Source organism: Oncorhynchus masou, chromosome 6, assembly GCF_036934945.1.
Source record: "Oncorhynchus masou masou isolate Uvic2021 chromosome 6, UVic_Omas_1.1, whole genome shotgun sequence".
In the NCBI taxonomy this organism is placed as follows: Eukaryota; Metazoa; Chordata; class Actinopteri; order Salmoniformes; family Salmonidae; genus Oncorhynchus; species Oncorhynchus masou.
Genome location: NC_088217.1, coordinates 19,405,324 through 19,429,571, shown reverse-complemented (window position 1 = coordinate 19,429,571; position 24,248 = coordinate 19,405,324). Strand labels below are relative to the sequence as shown.

The 24,248-nt window shown below is 42.1% G+C and overlaps 2 protein-coding genes across 3 annotated transcripts; both read right to left on the bottom strand.

Annotated features, from left to right (window-relative positions):
- Window positions 1-4,209: 4,209 nt before the first annotated feature.
- Window positions 4,210-20,312, bottom strand: zmat1 (zinc finger matrin-type 1). Of its 2 annotated transcripts, none has more exons than XM_064967719.1 (7): window positions 20,166-20,312; window positions 17,717-17,820; window positions 17,345-17,419; window positions 16,398-16,545; window positions 6,347-6,616; window positions 6,048-6,138; window positions 4,210-5,899 (listed from the first exon to the last, which is right to left on the bottom strand). In XM_064967719.1, exons 1-7 carry the CDS (start codon window positions 20,305-20,307, stop codon window positions 4,879-4,881), a joined length of 1,851 nt encoding a protein of 616 aa, XP_064823791.1. In that variant the 5' UTR covers window positions 20,308-20,312; the 3' UTR covers window positions 4,210-4,878. The 2 variants fall into 2 exon arrangements, with proteins under 2 accessions (XP_064823791.1, XP_064823792.1); XM_064967720.1 differs by having other exon boundaries at window positions 17,717-17,817.
- A 1,088-nt stretch (window positions 20,313-21,400) lies between these two features.
- Window positions 21,401-23,975, bottom strand: LOC135541019 (progonadoliberin-2-like). The gene is made up of 3 exons (XM_064967161.1): window positions 23,838-23,975; window positions 22,273-22,356; window positions 21,401-21,493 (listed from the first exon to the last, which is right to left on the bottom strand). Exons 1-3 carry the CDS (start codon window positions 23,973-23,975, stop codon window positions 21,455-21,457), a joined length of 261 nt encoding a protein of 86 aa, XP_064823233.1. The 3' UTR covers window positions 21,401-21,454.
- Window positions 23,976-24,248: the final 273 nt, after the last annotated feature.

The following is a 24,248-nucleotide window of genomic DNA, read 5'->3' as shown; positions in this document are numbered from 1 at the left end:
GCTGCAAAACCTGGACCCGTACAAATCAGCTGGGCTTGACAATCTGGACCCTCTATTTCTGAAACTATCCGCCGCCATTGTCGCAACCCCTATTACCAGCCTGTTCAACCTCTCTTTCATATCGTCTGAGATCCCCAAGGATTGGAAAGCTGCCGCAGTCATCCCCCTCTTCAAAGGGGGAGACACCCTGGACCCAAACTGCTACAGACCTATATCCATCCTGCCCTGCCTATCTAAGGTCTTCGAAAGCCAAGTCAACAAACAGGTCACTGACCATCTCAAATCCCACCGTACCTTCTCCGCTGTGCAATCTGGTTTCTGAGCCGGTCACGGGTGAACCTCAGCCACGCTCAAGGTACTAAACGATATCATAACCGCCATCGATAAAAGACAGTACTTTGCAGCCGTCTTCATCGACCTTGCCAAGGCTTTCTACTCTGTCAATCACCATATTCTTATCGGCAGACTCAGTAGCCTTGGTTTTTCTGATGACTGCCTTGCCTGGTTCACCAACTACTTTGCAGACAGAGTTCAGTGTGTCAAATCAGAGGGCATGCTGTCCGGTCCTCTGGCAGTCTCCATGGGGGTGCCACAGGGTTCAATTCTCGGGCCGACTCTTTTCTCTGTACATATCAATGATGTTGCTCTTGCTGCGGGCGATTCCCTGATCCACCTCTACGCAGACGACACCATTCTATATACTTCCGGCCCGTCCTTGGACACTGTGCTATCTAACCTCCAAACGAGCTTCAATGCCATACAACACTCCTTCCGTGGCCTCCAACTGCTCTTAAACACTAGTAAAACCAAATGCATGCTTTTCAACCGTTCGGTGCCTGCACCCACACGCCTGACTAGCATCACCACCCTGGATGGTTCCGACCTTGAATATGTGGACATCTATAAGTACCTAGGTGTCTGGCTAGACTGTAAACTCTCCTTCCAGACTCATATCAAACATCTCCAATCGAAAATCAAATCTAGAGTCGGGTTTCTATTCCGCAACAAAGCCTCCTTCACTCACGCCGCCAAACTTACCCTAGTAAAACTGACTATTCTACCGATCCTCGACTTCGGCGATGTCATCTACAAAATTGCTTCCAACACTCTACTCAGCAAACTGGATGCAGTTTATCACAGTGCCATCCGTTTTGTCACTAAAGCACCTTATACCACCCACCACTGCGACCAGTATGCTCTAGTCGGCTGGCCCTCGCTACATATTCGTCGCCAGACCCACTGGCTCCAGGTCATCTACAAGTCCATGCTAGGTAAAGCTCCGCCTTATCTCAGTTCACTGGTCACGATGGCAACACCCACCCGTAGCACGCGCTCCAGCAGGTGTATCTCAGTGATCATCCCTAAAGCCAACACCTCATTTGGCCGCCTTTCGTTCCAGTTCTCTGCTGCTTGTGACTGGAACGAATTGCAAAAATTGCTGAAGTTGGAGACTTTTATCTCCCTCACCAACTTCAAACATCTGCTATCTGAGCAGCTAACCGATCGCTGCTGCTGTACATAGTCTATCGGTAAATAGCCCACCCATTTTTACCCACCTCATCCCCATACTGTTTTTATTTATTTACTTTTCTGCTCTTTTGCACACCAATATCTCTACCTGTACATGACCATCTGATCATTTATCACTCCAGTGTTAATCTGCAAAACTGTAATTATTTGCCTACCTCCTCATGCCTTTTGCACACAATGTATATAGACTCCCTTTTTTTCCTACTGTGTTATTGACTTGTTAATTGTTTACCCCATGTGTAACTCTGTGTTGTCTGTTTATACTGCTATGCTTTATCTTGGCCAGGTCGCAGTTGCAAATGAGAACTTGTTCTCAACTAGCCTACCTGGTTAAATAAAGGTGAAAAAAATAAATAAATATGTCACGTTGATTATGGATATGCACTTGCTTATCAGGTGACGTGCCTATCAGGTGACAAAGGAGATGTGGAGCAAAGTGATAATGCCATGGCTTGGGAACACCTCTTGGATCCTGTGGTCTGACGGGGAACTGGGCCAAAGCATGAGGAGGCTTTTTAGGGCTTCCATTTTTACCAAACTCAGCAGAAAAGTGTCCTGAAGGCATAGTAACGTGAATAGAGTGGGAATTGTCATGTTATCATACTTTGGGTTTTCATGCATATATAATTATGCATAGCTTACCACATTGTTAATACTGTTATGTTTTGTGTTTCTCGTTGCTTTTCAAGTCTTGTGCAGTCACTCTCTTAGGAACCAGAAGGAGAAAGGTGAAATGAAAGGAGTCAACGGCTCCAGCGGACATAATATCAGTGTTCTATGAGAAATGGAAATAAGATTGTGTGTGGTGTGATCATAGAACAGAGGCCATAAGTCTCTGAGTTTGTAAACCTCATGGTGAATGTTAATCATGTTTAGGTTCATTTTGTGTTTATATATTATTATCATTGTTTGTCCATTTTTAAGTACTTTCCAAGTGTATGTAACGTTGAACAGTATGATATCAGGTGTTCAAAAAGGGGGGACTGATAGGTTTGGATCTGAGGGGTGCCATAGCCGAGGGGCTAAACCAGAGGTTAATGGTTATCTGTAGGAAGAAGGTATATGGGGGGTGCAATTAAGCTTCGAATGTACTGAGTGTAGGGAAAGCGATCACATGTGGCAGGCATTGATATTGGGGGAAGAGAGCCATGGATTAGTGATGAAGGGGGTCGAGGACAGGTCAGGTCACGTTAAGGGAGAAGAAACGTTTATTACCCTTTATCACATAGTTTCCTGCATACCAATAAAGATACAATGTTTAGTGAGGAGCAGACTCCACCCAAAGTGGGGTATATATACCACAACTATTGTAAACATGTTTTTGTCTAATGTAGCTGTATTGACCCTTTGGGAAGAATAAACTTAGTTTAAAACCTCTCTGGGATATGTGGGACGCTCATGTCCCACCTGGCCAAAAGCCAAAGAAAATGCAGAGCGCCAAATTCAAATAAATTACTATAAAAATCCAACTTTCATGAAATCACACATGTAAGATACCAAATTAAAGCTACACGTGTTGTGAATCCAGCCAACATGTCAGATTTCAAAAAGGCTTTTCGTTGAAAGCAAACAATGCTATTATCTGAGGATAGCACCATAGTAAACCAAGAGAGAAAACATATTTCAACCCTGCAGGCGCAACACAAAACGCTGAAATAAAAATATAAATCATGCCTTACCTTTGATGAGCTTCTTCGGTTGGCACTCCAGTATGTCCCATAAACATCACAAATGGTCCTTTTGTTCGATTCATTCCGTCGATATATATCCAAAATGTCCATTTATTTGGCGAGTTTGAAAAACACCGGTTCCAACTTGCGCAACGTGACTACAAAATATCTCAAAAGTTACCTGTAAACTTTGCCAAAACATTTCATACTATTTTTGTAATACAACTTTAGGTATTTTTTAAAGTAAATAATCAATAAAATTGAAGACGGAATGATCTGTGTTCAATACAGGAAGAAAACAAACTGACGCTACCTTTCTGGTCACGTGCCTCTATCTAACAGTACACTTGAAGTAACCCTCGTTTTGAACAGGGCTACTTCTTCATTACACAAAGGAAAAACCTCAACCAATTTCTAAAGATTGGTGACCTCAAAAAAACCTGAATGGTTTTTCCTTGGGGTTTCGCCTGCTACATAAATTCTGTTATACTCACAGACATGATTCAAACAGTTTAAGAAAATTCAGTGATTTCTATTCAAATCTTCTAATAATATGCATATCTTATCTTCTAGGGATGTGTAGCAGGCAGTTGAATTTGGGCATGTATTTCATCCGGACGTGAAAATACTACCCCATCACCAAGAAGTTATTACGTTTTCATGGTTCTAATTCTCAGAGTAAAAACTCAACAGTTTTAACTAAATTGGTTTATATGTTTATATGTAGGATAATATTTTAATGGTTTGTCAGTCTATTTTTTAAATCGTATTTAATTATTTCATATATTTGACATGTGTTAAGGCCACACAGAGGGCCAGATATGATTACAGACACCTGTGATAATCTGAAGTTCCAAAATGGGCCACTAGATGTTTTGTGACAGATTACATAAAACCCTTGAAAGATACAGTACCAAAACTATGGTATTTAAAAGGTAAACTTAAAAAGTTTCTAGTAATATACCCTCCCTTTGTAACCTTATATAAAACACAGGAAATCACATTTTTGACTGCACTGGGCCTTTAATGTCATTGCAACATTATATTATTTTGCTCCGTGAAGTGTGCTCTGTTACTTCAAAATGGATGTGCAATAGAGTTGCGTGTCGAGGTTGCCGACAACATGACATATTTCTTGTACACCCATCATCTCGCTGTCAGAAGCACGTTATAGCAGACGTAATAAACAGTCATGGCAGCTGATGTGAATAAACTATATTACATTCATGACACAAACCCTTATTTTACACTAAGCATATGGCTAGCCAGCTAGCATTACTACACTACTGCTTGTGTCATGACTGTGTAACGTCAGTCGTCGTAAGCCAATGTTGTTGTCGTTGTTGACGTCTGTAATGTCCGGCTTGACAGCTGTAAAACTTGGAACATACTTAACGCGTTAAGACGTCTAGTGACATCATCAAGAGCTGACAGTTGGTGAACATAAAAAACAAGAACACGGGAGCTTGTTTGCTGCAAATTGTGATGCCAAATGGATCGGTAACACGTCTTCATGTGAGCCTACTTTGCTTAACAAAGTATGGGAAGCACGTAGAACTTGGTTGCTTTTGTTCATGTTCACCAACTGTATACTTTTTATCATGTCACTAGACATATTTGCATTGAGTATGTTCCTGGCTTTAGCATTCAGATGGTGGGTTCCAGGAGATTCTCTGCATCACAAGCCTATGATGGACTCATCCCATAGCTTTTCCTCCTCTGTCCTGGTGTCCACTTTCTCCTTGGTCTTCTTCTTGTCTTTCCTGTGTTTGGCCTTGGTCTCCTTGGCCTGCTCCCTCTCTTCTATCTCTTCCTGAATCTCAGCCTGAATATGCACCTCCTTCTCCTCTCCTCTTCCCACCCTTTCCTCTGTACTCTCTTCTTTCTCCTCCTTCCTTCCTTTTTCTTCATCCTCTTCCCGGCGTTTCTTTGCCCTGTGTCCCTCCCTGTGACTCCTGCTACTATAGTGCAGTCTTTTTCTCTTCCTCTTACTCTCTTCCTCCGCTTCTTCATCATGCTCTCTTCCTCTTCTCCCTTCTGTGTCATCATCTCTTAGACTCTTCCCTCTCCTCCTCCTCTTCCTCTCCTCTGAGTCCTCTTCTCTCGCCCTCCTCCCTCTCTCCTTCCTCATCTTCCTCTTCCTCCTCTTCCTCTCTCTGTGCCTGTAGTCACTGTCACTGCTGTCACTGCTGTCACTGCTGCTGCTGTAGGAAGAGGAGGAGCTTGTGTAGGAAGAGGTGGAGCTTGAACATTCATTGTCCCTTCCCCTGGCTTTAGGCCAGCCAATAAAGCCTGCCGGAGCAGATCCTGGGGGGAAGGGCTGAGGGAAAGTGTGGCCCCAGGCCGTTTGCTCATAGGTGCCTCCCTTGAACCCAAAGTGAGTGGGAGGAACCTGATAGGGCGGGCACCAAAGTGGAGGAGGATAAAAGGCAGCAGCAGGATGCAGAGGAAGAGAGGTGAGAAGAAGAGGAGGGCGGGAAGAAGGAGGAAGGCCCAAGGTGGTTTTATTTTGGCCGTCAACCTTGCTGAGGTTCGCTTCTCCTTCACCCTCTTCCTCTTCCTCTTCCCCGGTAGCCCCGAAGCTGGTTTTTGGGGCTATACCACGGGCCTTCTGCACGTGGATGTAGTCAGCCAATTCATCTGCAAACGAATCATACACCTTCTTCTGAGACTTGCATAGGTCAACAACCTTCTTCTCTCTGATGGGACACAGGGTGAGAGCCAAAGGGTTATATATTTTAACATAGTGCAGAGCTGGGAACTTAGTGAAAATTATCTGTTTTGGGGAAACAAAGTGTGTTCTTCATGAAATGTATGAGGTCAAAATGAATGTGGCTGTCCTCTTACTTGATCTGGTGCTTGTTTCCTTGCATGTGAGCGTGGTACATCTCCACAGAGTCAAGCTTAATGTTACACACCGGACATGTGAAGGAGTTGGCTGCAAACAGGAATAGTGGACAGAATAGTATAATTACTCCTCAGAGGAGACAGAAACCTTGTTTTTGCATTTTGGGAGAAGATGGAACTATTTGAGGGATTAAAAGCCTTGGCCAATTACTTCCTTTCCTCTCCAGGCATGCTTTCCTTTCCACCCATTTCACTGACCGGTCTATTACCACAGACAGACAGACAGACAGCGTAGGTACCTTGTGCAGGGTCCTCTCCCAGGTCTTTGAGCAGCTGCTGGCGGGACTGGTTCCTCTGGTGCTTGCGGCCGGCGTAGTGCTGCTGGGCCATGTGGGGGTTGTTGAAGGAGGCGGCACACAGGCGGCAGTGCTTGTTAGGGTCACTCAGGTCCACAGTCTCTGAGGTGTTCTGGGGTCCCTTCCCCCCCTCCCCGACCATTCCCTGGTCAACGCCAGAGGCCTGGAGTGGGCCTGGTATGGCCAACCCGAGGCCCCTTTGAGGGAGAGTGTCTGATAGCAAAAGAGAGATGTGTGGGTTCAGTTTTAACCACTGACTATAATAGTATTAGATTAATTGTAGTAACCTGCCTATTAGGCAGAGTGAAATAAACTTTAACACAATGAACAAACTACAGTCATATAAGCAGTACTTACCTGTCTATTAGACACAACTTACCAGTCTATTAAACATTGTGATAGAGGCAGTACATACAAGTCTATTAGACAGTGTGATATAGGCTGTACTAACCTGTCTATTAGACAGAATGATACAGGCAGTACTAACCTGTCTATTAGACAGTGTGATATAGGCAGTACTAACCTGTCTATTAGACAGAATGATACAGGCAGTACTAACCTGTCTATTAGACAGTGTGATATAGGCTGTACTAACCTGTCTATTAGACAGTGTGATATAGGCTGTACTAACCTGTCTATTAGACAGTGTGATATAGGCTGTACTAACCTATCTATTACAGTGTGATATAGGCTGTACTAACCTGTCTATTAGACAGTGTGATACAGGCTGTACTAACCTGTCTATTACAGTGTGATTATGCTGTACTAACCTATCTATTACAGAGTGATATAGGCTGTACTAACCTGTCTATTAGACAGTGTGATATAGGCTGTACTAACCTGTCTATTAGACAGTGTGATACAGGCTGTACTAACCTATCTATTAGACAGTGTGGTTATGCTGTACTAACCTGGCTATTACAGTGTGATATAGGCTGTACTAACCGGTCTATTAGACCGTGTGATACAGGCAGTACTAACCTATCTATTACAGTGTGATATAGGCTGTACTAACCTGTCTATTAGACAGTGTGATATAGGCTGTACTAACCTGTCTATTAGACAGTGTGATACAGGCTGTACTAACCTGTCTATTAGACAGTGTGATATAGGCTGTACTAACCTGTCTATTAGACAGTGTGATATAGGCTGTACTAACCTGTCTATTAGACAGTGTAATACAGGCTGTACTAACCTGTCTATTAGACAGTGTGATACAGGCTGTACTAACCTGTCTATTACAGTGTGATTATGCTGTACTAACCTATCTATTACAGTGTGATATAGGCAGTACTAACCTGTCTATTAGACAGTGTGATACAGGCTGTACTAACATGCCTATTAGACAGTGTGATTAGGCTGTACTAACCTATCTATTACAGTGTGATATAGGCAGTACTAACCTGTCTATTAGACAGTGTGATACAGGCTGTACTAACATGCCTATTAGACAGTGTGATTAGGCTGTACTAACCTATCTATTACAGTGTGATATAGGCTGACTAACCTGTCTATTATACAGAGTGATATAGGCTGTACTAACCTGTCTATTAGACAGAATGATATAGGCTGTACTAACCTGTCTATTAGACAGTGTGATATAGGCTGTACTAACCTGTCTATTAGACAGAATGATATAGGCTGTACTAACCTGTCTATTAGACAGAATGATATAGGCTGTACTAACCTGTCTATTAGACAGAGTGATATAGGCTGTACTAATCTGTCTATTAGACAGAATGATATAGGCTGTACTAACCTGTCTATTAGACAGAATGATATAGGCTGTACTAACCTGTCTATTAGACAGTGTGATATAGGCTGTACTAACCTGTCTATTAGACAGAGTGATATAGGCTGTACTAACCTGTCTATTAGACAGAGTGATATAGGCTGTACTAACATGCCTATTAGACAGTGTGCTTAGGCTGTACTAACCTATCTATTACAGTGTGATATAGGCTGTACTAACCTGTCTATTCGACAGAATGATATAGGCTGTACTAACATGCCTATTAGACAGTGTGATTAGGCTGTACTAACCTATCTATTACAGTGTGATAATAGGCTGTACTAACCTGTCTATTAGACAGAATGATATAGGCTGTACTAACCTGTCTATTAGACAGAGTGATATAGGCAGTACTAACCTGTATATTAGACAGAATGATATAGGCTGTACTAACCTGTCTATTAGACAGAGTGATATAGGCTGTACTAACCTGTCTATTAGACAGTGTAATTATGCTGTACTAACCTATCTATTACAGTATGATATAGGCTGACTAACCTGCCTATTATACAGTGTGATATAGGCTGTACTAACCTGTCTATTAGACAGAATGATATAGGCTGTACTAACCTGTGTATTAGACAGAGTGATATAGGCTGTACTAACCTGTCTATTAGACAGAGTGATATAGGCTGTACTAACCTGTCTATTAGACAGAATGATATAGGCTGTACTAACCTGTCTATTAGACAGAGTGATATAGGCTGTACTAACCTGTCTATTAGACAGAGTGATATAGGCTGTACTAACCTGTCTATTACACAGTCTGATTCGGCTGTACTAACCTATCTATTACAGTGTGATATAGGCTGTACTAACCTGTCTATTATACAAAGTGATATAGTCTGTGCAAACCTGTCTATTAGACAGTGTGAAATAGGCTGTACTAACCTGTCTATTAGACAGTGTAATTATGCTGTACTAACCTATCTATTACAGTGTGATATAGGCTGTACTAACCTGTCTATTAGACAGAGTGATATAGGCAGTACTAACCTGTATATTAGACAGAATGATATAGGCTGTACTAACCTGTCTATTAGACAGAGTGATATAGGCTGTACTAACCTGTCTATTAGACAGTGTAATTATGCTGTACTAACCTATCTACTACAGTATGATATAGGCTGACTAACCTGCCTATTATACAGTGTGATATAGGCTGTACTAACCTGTCTATTAGACAGAATGATATAGGCTGTACTAACCTGTCTATTAGACAGAGTGATATAGGCTGTACTAACCTGTCTATTACACAGTCTGATTCGGCTGTACTAACCTATCTATTACAGTGTGATATAGGCTGACTAACCTGTCTATTATACAAAGTGATATAGTCTGTGCAAACCTGTCTATTAGACAGAGTGATATAGTCTGTGCAAACCTGTCTATTAGACAGAGTGATATAGGCAGTACTAACCTGTCTATTAGACAGTGTGATACAGGCAGTACTAACCTATCTATTACAGAGTGATATAGGCTGTACTAACCTGTCTATTAGACAAAGGGAAATAGGCAGTACTAACATTTCTATTTCACAGTGTGATACAGGCAGTACTAACCTGTCTATTAGACAGTGTGATATAGTCTGTGCTAACCTATCTATTACAGTGTGATATAGGCTGTACTAACCTGTCTATTAGACAGAATGATACAGGCAGTACTAACCTGTCAATAAGACAGTGTGATATAGGCTGTACTAACCTGTCTATTAGACAGAGTGATATAGGCTGTACTAACCTGTCAATAAGACAGTGTGATATAGGCTGTACTAACCTGTCTATTAGACAGAATGATACAGGCAGTACTAACCTGTAAATAAGACAGTGTGATATAGGCTGTACTAACCTGTCTATTAGACAGTGTGATATAGGCTGTACTAACCTGTCTATTAGACAGTGTGATATAGTCTGTACAAACCTGTCTATTAGACAAAGGGAAATAGGCAGTACTAACATTTCTATTTCACAGTGTGATACAGGCAGTACTAACCTGTCTATTAGACAGTGTGATATAGTCTGTGCTAACCTGTCTATTAGACAGTGTGATATAGTCTGTGCTAACCTGTCTATTAGACAGTGTGAAATAGGCAGTACTAACCTGTCTATTAGACAGTGTGATATAGTCTGTGCTAACCTGTCTATTAGACAGTGTGATACAGGCAGTACTAACCTATCTATTAGACAGAATGATATAGGCTGTACTAACCTGTCTATTAGACAGTGTGATATAGTCTGTACTAACCTGTCTATTAGACAGTGTGAAATAGGCAGTACTAACCTGTCTATTAGACAGTGTGATACAGGCAGTACTAACCTATCTATTAGACAGAATGATATAGGCTGTACTAACCTGTCTATTAGACAGTGTGATATAGTCTGTACTAACCTGTCTATTAGTGTGATATAGTCTGTGCTAACCTGTCTATTAGACAGTGTGATATAGTCTGTACTAACCTGTCTATTAGACAGTGTGAAATAGGCAGTACTAACCTGTCTATTAGACAGTGTGATATAGGCTGTACTAACCTGTTTATTAGACAGAATGATATAGGCTGTACTAACCTGTCTATTACAGTGTGATATAGGCTGTACTAACCTGTCTATTACAGTGTGATATAGGCAGTACTAACCTGTCTATTAGACAGAATGATACAGGCAGTACTAACCTGTCAATAAGACAGAGTGATATAGGCAGTACTAACCTGTCTATTAGACAGAATGATACAGGCAGTACTAACCTGTCAATAAGACAGAGTGATATAGGCAGTACTAACCTGTCTATTAGAAAGAATGATACAGGCAGTACTAACCTGTCAATAAGACAGAGTGATATAGGCAGTACTAACCTGTCTATTAGACAGAATGATACAGGCAGTACTAACCTGTCTATTAGACAGAGTGATATAGGCTGTACTAACCTGTCTATTACAGTGTGATATAGGCAGTACTAACCTGTCTAATAGACAGAGTGATATAGGCAGTACTAACCTGTCTATTAGACAGAGTGATATAGGCAGTACTAACCTGTCTATTAGACAGAGTGATATAGGCAGTACTAACCTGTCTATTAGACAGAGTGATATAGGCAGTACTAACCTGTCTATTAGACAGAGTGATATAGGCAGTACTAACCTGTCTATTAGACAGAATGATACAGGCAGTACTAACCTGTCAATAAGACAGAGTGATATAGGCAGTACTAACCTGTCTATTAGACAGAGTGATATAGGCAGTACTAACCTGTCTATTAGACAGTGTGATATAGGCAGTACTAACCTGTCTATTAGACAGAGTGATATAGGCAGTACTAACCTGTCTATTAGACAGAGTGATATAGGCAGTACTAACCTGTCTATTAGACAGAATGATACAGGCAGTACTAACCTGTCAATAAGACAGAGTGATATAGGCAGTACTAACCTGTCTATTAGAAAGAATGATACAGGCAGTACTAACCTGTCAATAAGACAGAGTGATATAGGCAGTACTAACCTGTCTATTAGACAGAATGATACAGGCAGTACTAACCTGTCTATTAGACAGAGTGATATAGGCTGTACTAACCTGTCTATTACAGTGTGATATAGGCAGTACTAACCTGTCTAATAGACAGAGTGATATAGGCAGTACTAACCTGTCTATTAGACAGAGTGATATAGGCAGTACTAACCTGTCTATTAGACAGAGTGATATAGGCTGTACTAACCTGTCTATTAGACAGAGTGATATAGGCTGTACTAACCTGTCTATTAGACAGAGTGATATAGGCTGTACTAACCTGTCTATTAGACAGTGTGATATAGGCTGTACTAACCTGTCTATTAGAAAGTGTGATATAGGCAGTACTAACCTGTCTATTAGACAGAGTGATATAGGCTGTACTAACCTGTCTATTAGACAGAGTAATATAGGCTGTACTAACCTGTCTATTAGAAAGTGTGATATAGGCTGTACTAACCTGTTTATTAGAAAGTGTGATATAGGCTGTACTAACCTGTCTATTCGACAGTGTGATATAGGCTGTACTAACCTGTCTATTAGACAGAGTGATATAGGCTGTACTAACCTGTGTATTAGACAGTGTGATAGGCTGTACTAACCTGTCTATTAGACAGTGTGATAGGCTGTACTAACCTGTCTATTAGACAGTGTGATACAGGCAGTACTAACCTGTGTATTAGACAGTGTGATATAGGCAGTACTAACCTGTCTATTAGACAGAGGGAAATAGGCTGTACTAACCTGTGTATTAGACAGTGTGATATAGGCAGTACTAACCTGTCTATTAGACAGTGATATAGGCAGTACTAACCTGTCTATTACAGTGTGATATTGGCTGTACAACTTCTGGCGCCGACAGAGATGGCCGCCTCGCTTCGCGTTCCTAGGAAACTATGCAGATTTTTGTTTTTTTTACGTGTTATTTCTTACATTAGTACCCCAGGTCATCTTAGGTTTCATTACATACAGTCGAGAAGAACTACTGAATATAAGAGCAGCGTCAACTCACCATCAGTACGACCAAGAATATGACTTTCACAAAGCGGATCCTATGTTCTGCCTTTCACCCAGGACAACGGAATGGATCCCAGCCGGCGACCCAAAAAAACGACTTCGTAAAAGAGGGAAATGAAGCGGTCTTCTGGTCAGACTCTGGAGACGGGCACATCGTGCACCACTCCCTAGTATACTTCTCGCCAATGTCCAGTCTCTTGACAACAAGGTTGATGAAATCCGAGCAAGGGTAGCATTCCAGAGGGACATCAGAGACTGTAACGTTCTTTGCTTCACGGAAACATGGCTCACTGGAGAGACGCTATCGGAGTCGGTGCAGCCAGCTGGTTTCTCCACGCATCGCGCCGACAAAAACAAACATCTTTCTGGTAAGAAGAGGGGCGGGGGCGTATGCCTTATGGCTAACGAGACGTGGTGTGATCACAAAAACATACAGGAACTCAAATCCTTCTGTTCACCAGATTTAGAATTCCTTACAATCAAATGTCGACCGCATTATCTACCAAGGGAATTCTCTTCGATTATAATCACAGCCGTATATATTACCCCCCAAGGAGATACATCGATGGCTCTGAACGAACTTTATTTGACTCTTTGCAAACTGGAATCCATACATCCTGAGGCTGCATTCATTGTAGCTGGGGATTTTAACAAGGCTAATCTGAAAACAAGACTCCCTAAATTGTATCAGCATATCAATTGCGCAACCAGGGCTGGCAAAACCTTGGATCATTGCTATTCTAACTTCCGGCGACGCATATAAGGCTCTGCCCCTCCCTCCTTTCGGAAAAGCTGACCACGACTCCATTTTGTTGATCCCTGCCTACAGACCGAAACTAAAACAAGAAGCTCCCACGCTGAGGTCTGCCCAACGCTGGTCCGACCAATCTGATTCCACACTCCAAGACTGCTTCCATCACGTGGACTGGGATATGTTTCGTATTGCGTCAGACAACAACATTGACGAATACGCTGATTCGGTGTGCGAGTTCATTAGAACGTGCGTTGAAGATGTCGTTCCCATAGCAACGATTAAAACATTCCCAAACCAGAAACCGTGGATTGATGGCAGCATTCGCGTGAAACTGAAAGCGCGAACCACTGCTTTTAATCAGGGCAAGGTGACCGGAAACATGACCGAATACAAACAGTGTAGCTATTCCCTCTGCAAGGCAATCAAACAAGCTAAGTGTCAGTATAGAGACAAAGTAGAATCTCAATTCAACGGCTCAGACACAAGAGGTATGTGGCAGGGTCTACAGTCAATCACGGATTACAAAAAGAAAACCAGCCCCGTCACGGACCAGGATGTCTTGCTCCCAGGCAGACTAAATAACTTTTTTGCCCGCTTTGAGGACAATACAGTGCCACTGACACGGCCTGCAACGAAAACATGCGGACTCTCCTTCACTGCAGCCGAGGTGAGTAAAACATTTAAACGTGTTAACCCTCGCAAGGCTGCAGGCCCAGACGGCATCCCCAGCCGCGCCCTCAGAGCATGCGCAGACCAGCTGGCTGGTGTGTTTACGGACATATTCAATCAATCCCTATCCCAGTCTGCTGTTCCCACATGCTTCAAGAGGGCCACCATTGTTCCTGTTCCCAAGAAAGCTAAGGTAACTGAGCTAAACGACTACAGCCCCGTAGCACTCACTTCCGTCATCAGTGCTTTGAGAGACTAGTCAAGGACCATATCATCTCCACCCTACCTGACACTCTAGACCCACTCCAATTTGCTTACCGCCCAAATAGGTCCACAGACGATGCAATCTCAACCACACTGTACACTGCCCTAACCCATCTGGACAAGAGGAATACCTATGTGAGAATGCTGTTCATCGACTACAGCTCGGCATTTAACACCATAGTACCTTCCAAGCTCGTCATCAAGCTCAAGATCCTGGGTCTCGACCCCGCCCTGTGCAACTGGGTACTGGACTTCCTGACGGGCCGCCCCCAGGTGGTGAGGGTAGGCAACAACATCTCGACCCCGCTGATCCTCAACACTAGGGCCCCACAAGGGTGCGTTCTGAGCCCTCTCCTGTACTCCCTGTTCACCCACGACTGCGTGGCCACGCACGCCTCCAACTCAATCATCAAGTTTGCGGACGACACAACAGTGGTAGGCTTGATTACCAACAACGACGAGACGGCCTACAGGGAGGAGGTGAGGGCCCTCGGAGTGTGGTGTCAGGAAAATAACCTCACACTCAACGTCAACAAAACTAAGGAGATGATTGTGGACTTCAGGAAACAGCAGAGGGAACACCCCCCTATCCACATCGATGGAACATTAGTGGAGAGGGTAGTATGTTTTAAGTTCCTCGGCATACACATCACAGACAAACTGAATTGGTCCACCCACACAGACAGCATCGTGAAGAAGGCGCAGCAGCGCCTCTTCAACCACAGGAGGCTGAAGAAATTTGGCTTGTCACCCAAAGCACTCACAAACTTCTACAGATGCACAATCGAGAGCATCCTGGCGGGCTGTATCACCGCCTGGTACGGCAACTGCTCCGCCCACAACCGTAAGGCTCTCCAGAGGGTAGTGAGGTCTGCACAACGCATCACCGGGGGCAAACTACCTGCCCTCCAGGACACCTACACCCCCCAATGTTACAGGAAGGCCATAAAGATCATCAAGGACAACAACCACCCGAGCCACTGCCTGTTCACCCCGCTATCATCCAGAAGGTGAGGTCAGTACAGGTGCATCAAAGCTGGGACCGAGAGACTGAAAAACAGCTTCTATCTCAAGGCCGTCAGACTGTTAAACAGCCACCACTAACATTGAGTGGCTGCTGCCAACACACTGACTCAACTCCAGCCACTTTAATAATGGGAATTGATGGGAAATGATGTAAAATATATCACTAGCCACTTTAAACAATGCTACCTAATATAATGTTTACATATCCTACATTATTCATCTCATATGTATACGTATATACTGCACTCTATATCATCTACTGCATCTTTATGTATCACTAGCCACTTTAACTATGCCACTTTGTTTACATACTCATCTCATATGTATATACTGTACTCGATACCATCTACTGTATCTTGCCTATGCTGCTCTGTACCATCACTCATTCATATATCTTTATGTACATATTCTTTATCCCCTTACACTTGTGTGTATAAGACAGTAGTTTTGGAATTGTTAGTTAGATTACTTGTTGGTTATTACTGCATTGTCGGAACTAGAAGCACAAGCAATTCACTACACTCGCATTAACATCTGCTAACCATGTGTATGTGACAAATAAAATTTGATTTGTACTCACCTGTCTATTAGACAGAGTGATATAGGCTATACTAACCTGTCTATTAGACAGTGTGATATAGGCTATACTAACATGTCTATTAGACAGTGTGATATAGGCCATACTAACATGTCTATTAGACAGTGTGATACAGGCTATAGTAACCTGTGTATAAGACAGTGTGATATAGGCTATAGTAACCTGTGTATAAGACAGTGTGATATAGGCTATAGTAACCTGTCTATTAGACAGTGTGATATAGGCTGTACTAACCTGTATATTAGACAGTGTGATATAGGCTGTACTAACCTGTATATTACAGTGTGATATAGGCTGTACTAACCTGTATATTACAGTGTGATATAGGCTGTACTAACCTATCTATTAGACAGTGTGATATAGACCGTACTAACCTGCTGGCTGGGTGGTGGGATAGAGGGCCTGTTTTCTCAGGTTCTTGGCATGGACCTTGCCGTCGTAGTGGGAGCGGGCCACCACCGGAGAACTGAACACCATGCTGCACAGCTCACAGAAGCGGTCCTTGTCCATAGTGATTCCTCTCTGCTCAACACAACATCAGACACCCACACTCATAACTTTAACAATAACATGATAGTCTACAACCTTTCAGAGGTTAATGCTCTCTAGAAGCTTATTGATTTCACCTGGATCGGGTTGGAATGCATTGGACCATATCGGACCCATTACAACAACACTTTAGGGATGTGATCGTGGCATTCACTGCAGGTAGCCTAGTGTTTAGAGCGTTGGGCCAGTAACCGAAAGGTTGCTGGATCAAATCCCCAAGCTGACAAGGTAAAAATCTGTCGTTCTGCCCTTGAGCAAGCCAGTTAACCCACTGTTCCCCGGGCCCTGAAAACGTGGATCTTGATTAAGGCAGCCCTCCGCACCTCTCTGACTCAGAGGGGTTGGGTTAAATGCAGAAGACACATTTTAGTTGAAGGCATTCAGTTGTACAACAGACTTGGTATCCCCTCTTTTCCCTTCTGATGGTTGGAACGTCAAGACAATGTCTAATTTTGATTTCATCGGGATTGGGTTCATACAATTGCTACCAGAAGCTGGATTTACACACACACACACACACACACACACACACACACACACACACACACACACACACACACACACACACACACACACACACACACACACACACACACACACACACACACACACACACACACACACACACACACACACACACACACACACACACACACACACACACACACACACACACACACACACACACACACACGACTTGCCTAGTTAAATAAATAAAAAATTAAAATGCAAATAACATTTTGTCCAGGCATCTGTTCCATCAAAGTCTTACCTGGAAGTCTTTACTTCGTTTCTCATCTTTCTTGGTCTGCACGTAGAGTCTCACTTTCTGAGCATGCTTCTTTCCCTGCAGTCAGAGGGCATTATCAATTTTTCTCTATCTTCTTTGCAGAGCTCAAACTGTACAGTTGGCTAACATTAAGACATTCAGCTCGTAAAATGAACACACTAAAATATGATGGTATCTGTTGAATTAAACTTGGGTTGGTGCGTAGACAGACACATTGGTGGTGGGTGGAGCGAGTTATCCCCAAACAATGTCAAGTGCGTTGAGACCTAAAGGAATGTACTGTTTAAATGTTATTGGTTATCATAATTACAACACACGTGTTGAGCCGTGGAAGACGGACACACACTCACATACCTCGTAGTGCGCGATCCTCTGGGACTCGAACAGCAGAGAAGCCTCACACACATGACAGTGGCTGTCCGTGAAGAGACCCTTCAGGTCACTTTCTCCCAAGTCTGCTGGGAAGAGGGAACGCTCCTTTAACATTTTTTAATGTTCAGAGAACATTCTGAACAAAAGACTGCCTGGATGATAGACAAAATACACAATACAAATGAAATCTTCAAAACAGAAGATAAATATTTGCACCATGCTGTGAACAATAGAGTACATCTGTTGTTGTTGTGATTGCATGAATCACTGTGTGAAATGGATAATAAAGTTGAAAGAACACACAAAAGAGAAAACCTGGGACATCGACCCACATGTGTACTGTACATAACCAAGACAAAAATAAAATAACTTAAGAGCGACCATAGGTCTTCACTCAAGTCAACATCTTAGTCCACATGTGCAGATGAATGAGAAAATGTGTGGACATTTGACAAAATGGAGAGGGCAAGTTGTAAGAGTAAGGAAATGTGACCATTTCGTTGGAAGAAACAATATGAAGTACAACTATAAAGAACCAACCTCACTACTCAGATTCAATTTTCTCGACCCAATGACTGCCAAACCTGAGTCTTGCAAATAAATCAATGTCAGTCTTTGTTGCAAGTGAATCTCCGCACTGATGTTTAAATGTTTATATGTGATCTACAGTAACACTAATGCACTATTTTGATTCATATTAGATTGATAAGATGTAGTCTAACTTGGGGGTCATTTGGACCTTTTCTACTGATCATTTTGACAACAGAACGTAGACAAATCACTGTTCGCACATAATGTAGACACTGATATGATGCTGGAGATCATGAATGTGAGGTTAGAAAGTGCCCCTTTAATGTGATAAACTGGTATGAAAATCACTGATTCTAACCTACTGTGTCGATTGTGTAGGGTGAAAGCTCAGTTCATTACATGTACACTACTATGTAATCTCTTGCATGCAGACGGTGTATCATGTACACTACCATCTTTCTGTAGAAGGAAGTACTAAAAGGACTAAAATTGAATTCACAGATGTGGCTGAAACTTTGGGTGAGGACAATGCACTGTTCCTCTGCCTAATCACAAATCATTTTAACTGTACCCCAATCATAAACCGTAAAGTAGGCCTTAAAAACACTACTCAATATTACTGATAACTTATCTGTCTTGATTATAAAGTGCCCATATTTTGCCTTGACTACACCCTGTAATATTAATTTAGAAATCAACCGTTTCCTTTCCCACTTGTTTGCTCTCCTAATTTTGAGAGGACTCCATGGAGAATAACTCACCGGCAGGCTACATACTAGGTTCATTGACGCATGCCCATGCTTGAATCTTGGGAGTTATAAATCATCGTTTCCAAACCATCTACGATTGAGAATGCACTTCGTGCTATTGCTAGAACTCAAAATGGCTATTGCTTCCACAACCTTTACTTTCAAAATGTCCCATAAAGAAACTGGATTTCTACACACATATACTACTTTAAAGTACAGTACTTACCAAATGTTAACCGCACCCTTTAGTGTTGGTAAACAAGATAGCAGAAATAGAACTGAACTTGATGTTCAGAAGGTTTGAACACCAGTGTGTGGGCATTTTCAATATGGCTGATGTGAATTGACAGAATTGGTATACAAGTCTCTTACTACTGCACAAGTTATAGTTATATTAAGTATAGCAATGAACTGAAAACAACTGTTTGTTGATGTTGACAACCTATTGGTATTGCATACTCCCTCCAGACAGTCATGTTGAGCACTGTGTAGAGATAGCCTATGCCTAATAATGGAATTGAATGTAAAACTAGACAAGTCAAAAAGTTTCACAAGAGGTAATACACTGTAACAATGTTTAGCTAGTTAGGCAGCAGTTTTGAATAAATTAGCCAAGACCCTATTTCAAGACTGGTGACCCAGGTAAGACAAAAAACAATGTGCCTTGCTGTGTATAGCTAGTTTCTTAACCCAGGCACCGGTTCTGATTGAATAGGAGTTGAATAAATAGTCAATAATTTCGTGCTAACCCATCCAATGTGACAGCAACTGTAGTGGGGGGGGATTGTGCTAGCAAATTGGCTTCAATGCAATGGCAGCTACTTTAGGGCCTCCCAGTCAAGTGTTTATACGTATTAGCTAACGTATAGCTAATAGTTAGCTAGCTGGCAGTGATTACAAGGATATGCGTAAAAACGACGTTCACATGGGAAAGACACGATTGTTAAACGACAGAAAGTGGTCATATCGGATAACTAGCTCGCTAAAGTTGATCCTATCATAGGCAAAAGTGCCTACTTCGACATTTAACAGTTAGCTAACTTGCTAACTTTGAGAACGCCCTTGGCTAACGTCAGCATTGCTAGCTAGCTTGCTACGAACTGGGCATCCATTCACCAGACGCTGTAATTTCGCGTTCTTAATGAACTCACCTTCAATCTGTGAACTATTGGTATTATTAGTGTTTATTACTGTGTCAGCATCTGATACAGAAGCCACGTTATGAGTAGAAATCATGTTATTTTCAGTATCTGACTCCGCCAGCAGCGGAGCACAGATACTTCCCTTCTCCATCTTTCTTCCTATCTGAGCAACGCAGGCGCAATGTGTCGATACATGTTAGCAGAACATGATAACGAAGATTACGTATTTAACCACGGTTGTGTGAGCTATATCGATCACTCCAATCCAATATAGTGAAACATAACATTATTTACTCTCTGTAAAGTTAAAGTTTTGTTTTGACTTGGTTGGGAATTCTGTGTGCTCAACTACCTTTTACTGTATTGTTTATGTTTTTCTGCTCAATTGTATTTTCAAATCTGAACAAAATATAAAGGCAACATGCAACAATTTCCAAATGTTTACTGAGTTATAGTTCATATAAGGAAATCGGTCAATTTAAATGAATTGGATTTCACGTTGGCGCAGCTATGGATGGGCCTGGGAGGGCATAGGCCCACCCACTTGGCAGCCAGGTCGATCCACGGGGAGGCAGGCCCAGCCAATCAGGATGAGTTTTTCCCCACAAAAGGGCTTTATTACAGACAGAAATACTCCTCAGCACCTCAAAATAGTGGAGATATGAATATTACATTTTCTGGGAACAGCTCTGGTGGACCTTCAGCATGCCAATTACATGTCTAGCATTGTGTTGTGTAACAAAACGGCACATTTTGGAGTGGACTTTTATTTTTCCAAGCACAAGGCGCACCTGTGTAACACTGTTTAATCAGCTTCATGATATGCCTCACCTGTCAGGTGGATGGATTATGTTGGCAAAGGAGAAACTCTCACTAACAGGGATGTAAACAAATTTGTGCACAACATTTTAGAGAAATATAATTTTTGTGCGTGTGGAAAATGTATGGTATTTCAGCTTATGAAACATGGGACCAACACTTTGCATTATACGTTTATATTTTTGTTCAGTATATTTCTATACCTATTCTTTCTTTGGATCAAATTAAATGAAGAGGACAAAGATGAAGACATTAATAACAAAATAGATACTTTATTACAGGAAATGGCATGTGCATGATGCTACATCTGTAATTGAGTCTAAAGGGACAATAAAGGGGGTGCAAGGGTAAAGGAGGGATGTGACATTATCAAAATTGATAAACCATCAAATTGGATCAAAGGACATAAGATTAGAATAGCGGTCATTTGAAATAAACAGATAGACAAGGAAGGATTTAAGTCAGCTTCAGTTGTAAGGTTACTTTATCTTCTCGAATTCTCTGGCCAGGGCATCCAACTGCAAAGAGAGTAACACCATATGAATTACAGGTGCAATATACCCCCCCCCCCCCCCATTTCCACCTCTATGCAGCATGCTTGTAACACGTGTAGATACAATACACTCCTATGCTCACACACAAGTGGGTTTTTATTCTTCTCCTTTAATCAGGGACTGATTTAGACCTGGGACACCAGTGCTGCATTCAGCAGGGCACAACATTAAAGGGTGGCAGGTAGCCTAGCGGTTAGTTAGAGCATTGGACCAGTAACTGTAAGGTCACTGGTTAAAATACCTGAGCATTTAAGGTGAAAAATATGTCCATATGCCCTTGAAAACAACACATTTAACTGCACCTATCCGGTGTGACAATGGTGTGACAATGAAACATTATTATGAAACGTTCATATAAAAAACATTATGTACAACAAACATGCCTCTCTGACACATTGAATAAGGATTAGAATCTGCAATGTTCCACAACGGTTGGCTACGGAACATGGCTCTCAGGCTCTGAGTGGCCAATCAGTGAAAATTAAACTAGCAGTATTCCGGCCTCCCAGGCTCAGATTTGAGGTACTGTATCCCTGGCCTATGTGAATGCCACCTGATACATCAACTGTGTTATTTTGAATGCAGCATAACTGCAGTATTATATTGCACTCTAACTGCAGTTACACTGCAAAATTACTGCAGTAAAAAAAAACGGTGTTATTTTGGATGTAGTATTTGCTGCATACTGCAGTTATACTGCACTCTGACTGCAATATTTTTCATAAGGGCGCACCTGCACTCACAAGAACGTTCCTAAGGATGTTCCTTCGCTGTGGTCTCAGGTAGCTGCATTCTCCTGCCTCACAGAGTTTAATCTCCTCTGAAATCTGAGAGAGAGAGAGAGAGGGAGAGAGAGAGAGAGAGGGAGAGAGAGGGAGAGAGAGAGAGAAAGCTGTGAACGATCTGAGAGACAAGGCAAGAAGGGCATTCTATGCCATCAAAAGGAACATAAATTTCAACATACCAATTAGGATTTGGCTAAAAATACTTGAATCAGTCATAGAGCCCATTGCCCTTTATGGTTGTGAGGTCTGGGGTCCGCTCACCAACCGAGACTTCACAAAATGGGACAAACACCAAATTGAAACTCTGCACGCAGAATTCTGCAAAAATATCCTCCATGTACAACGTAGAACACCAAATAATGCATGCAGAGCAGAATTAGGCCGATACCCACTAATTATCAAAATCCAGAAAAGAGCCGCTAAATTCTATAACCACCTAAAAGGAAGCGATTCCCAAACCTTCCACAACAAAGCCATCACCTACAGAGAGATGAACCTGGAGAAGAGTCCCCTAAGCAAGCTGGTCCTGGGGCTCTGTTCACAAACACAAACACACCCTACAGAGCCCCAGGACAGCAGCACAATTAGACCCAACCAAATCATGAGAAAACAAAAAGATAATTACTTGACACATTTGAAAGAATTAACAAAAAAACAGAGGCAAATTAGAATGCTATTTGGCCCTACACAGAGAGTACACAGCGGCAGAATACCTGACCACTGTGACTGACCCAAAATTAAGGAAAGCTTTGACTATGTACAGACTCAGCGAGCATAGCCTTGCTATTGAGAAAGGCCGCCGTAGGCAGACATGGCTCTCAAGAGAAGACAGGCTATGTGCTCACTGCCCACAAAATGAGGTGGAAACTGAGCTGCACTTCCTAACCTCCTGCCCAATGTATGCCCATATTAGAGAGACATATTTCCCTCAGATTACACAGATCCACAAAGAATTCGAAAACAAATCCAATTTTGAAAAACTCCCATATCTACTGGGTGAAATTCCACAGTGTGCCATCAGAGCAGCAAGATTTGTGACCTGTTGCCACGAGAAAAGGGCAACCAGTGAAGAACACGCACCATTGTAAATACAACCCATATCTATGCTTATTTATTTTATCTTGTGTCCTTTACCATTTGTACATTGTTAAAACACTGTATATATATATAATATGACATTTGTAATGTCTTTATTGTTTTGAAACTTCTGTATATGTGATGTTTACTGTTAATTTTTATTGTTTATTTCACTTTATATATCCACTTTATATATTATCTATCTTACTTGCTTTGGCAATGTTAACACATGTTTCCCATGCCAATAAAGTCCTTGAATTTAATTGAAAATTGAAATTGAGAGAGATAGATAGATAGATAGATAGATAGATAGATAGATAGATAGATAGATAGATAGATAGATAGATAGATAGATAATAGAATGATGGTGACACAAATGGCTACTGTGTATTTTACACATGCATAATATCCATTTGAGTCATTGTGATTGTAGTACTGTAACCCACCTCAGAGGTGGTAAATGAGTCCAGTTCCCGCTTGCCTCCTGGGTACCAGCCATGGGACCAGTGTTGGGAGAAGGACAGCTGGGATCCCAGACACAGCAGCAGCCCCAGCATCAACACCAGCCGAGCCACACTCACCATCACTGGAGCTGGAGAGATGTAAGGAGAGGGAGGTTGTGGGTAAGAGAGCATGAGACACCTGTCAGGCTTGCACACCTTTCACAAGGAAAGAAAGAAGGGATGGGGGATCGTTATACAATTCACGCCACGGGAACAAGAGAAAGTGCGAGAAGGGGGAGAATACTGTGATGACCCTAGAGTTCATTCTCTTGGGATTGCATGCTTGCCTTAGTCTCGTAAACCCGACCCTAGGCAACAGTAGCATTGGATACATTGTGGGAGGCAACCGACTGC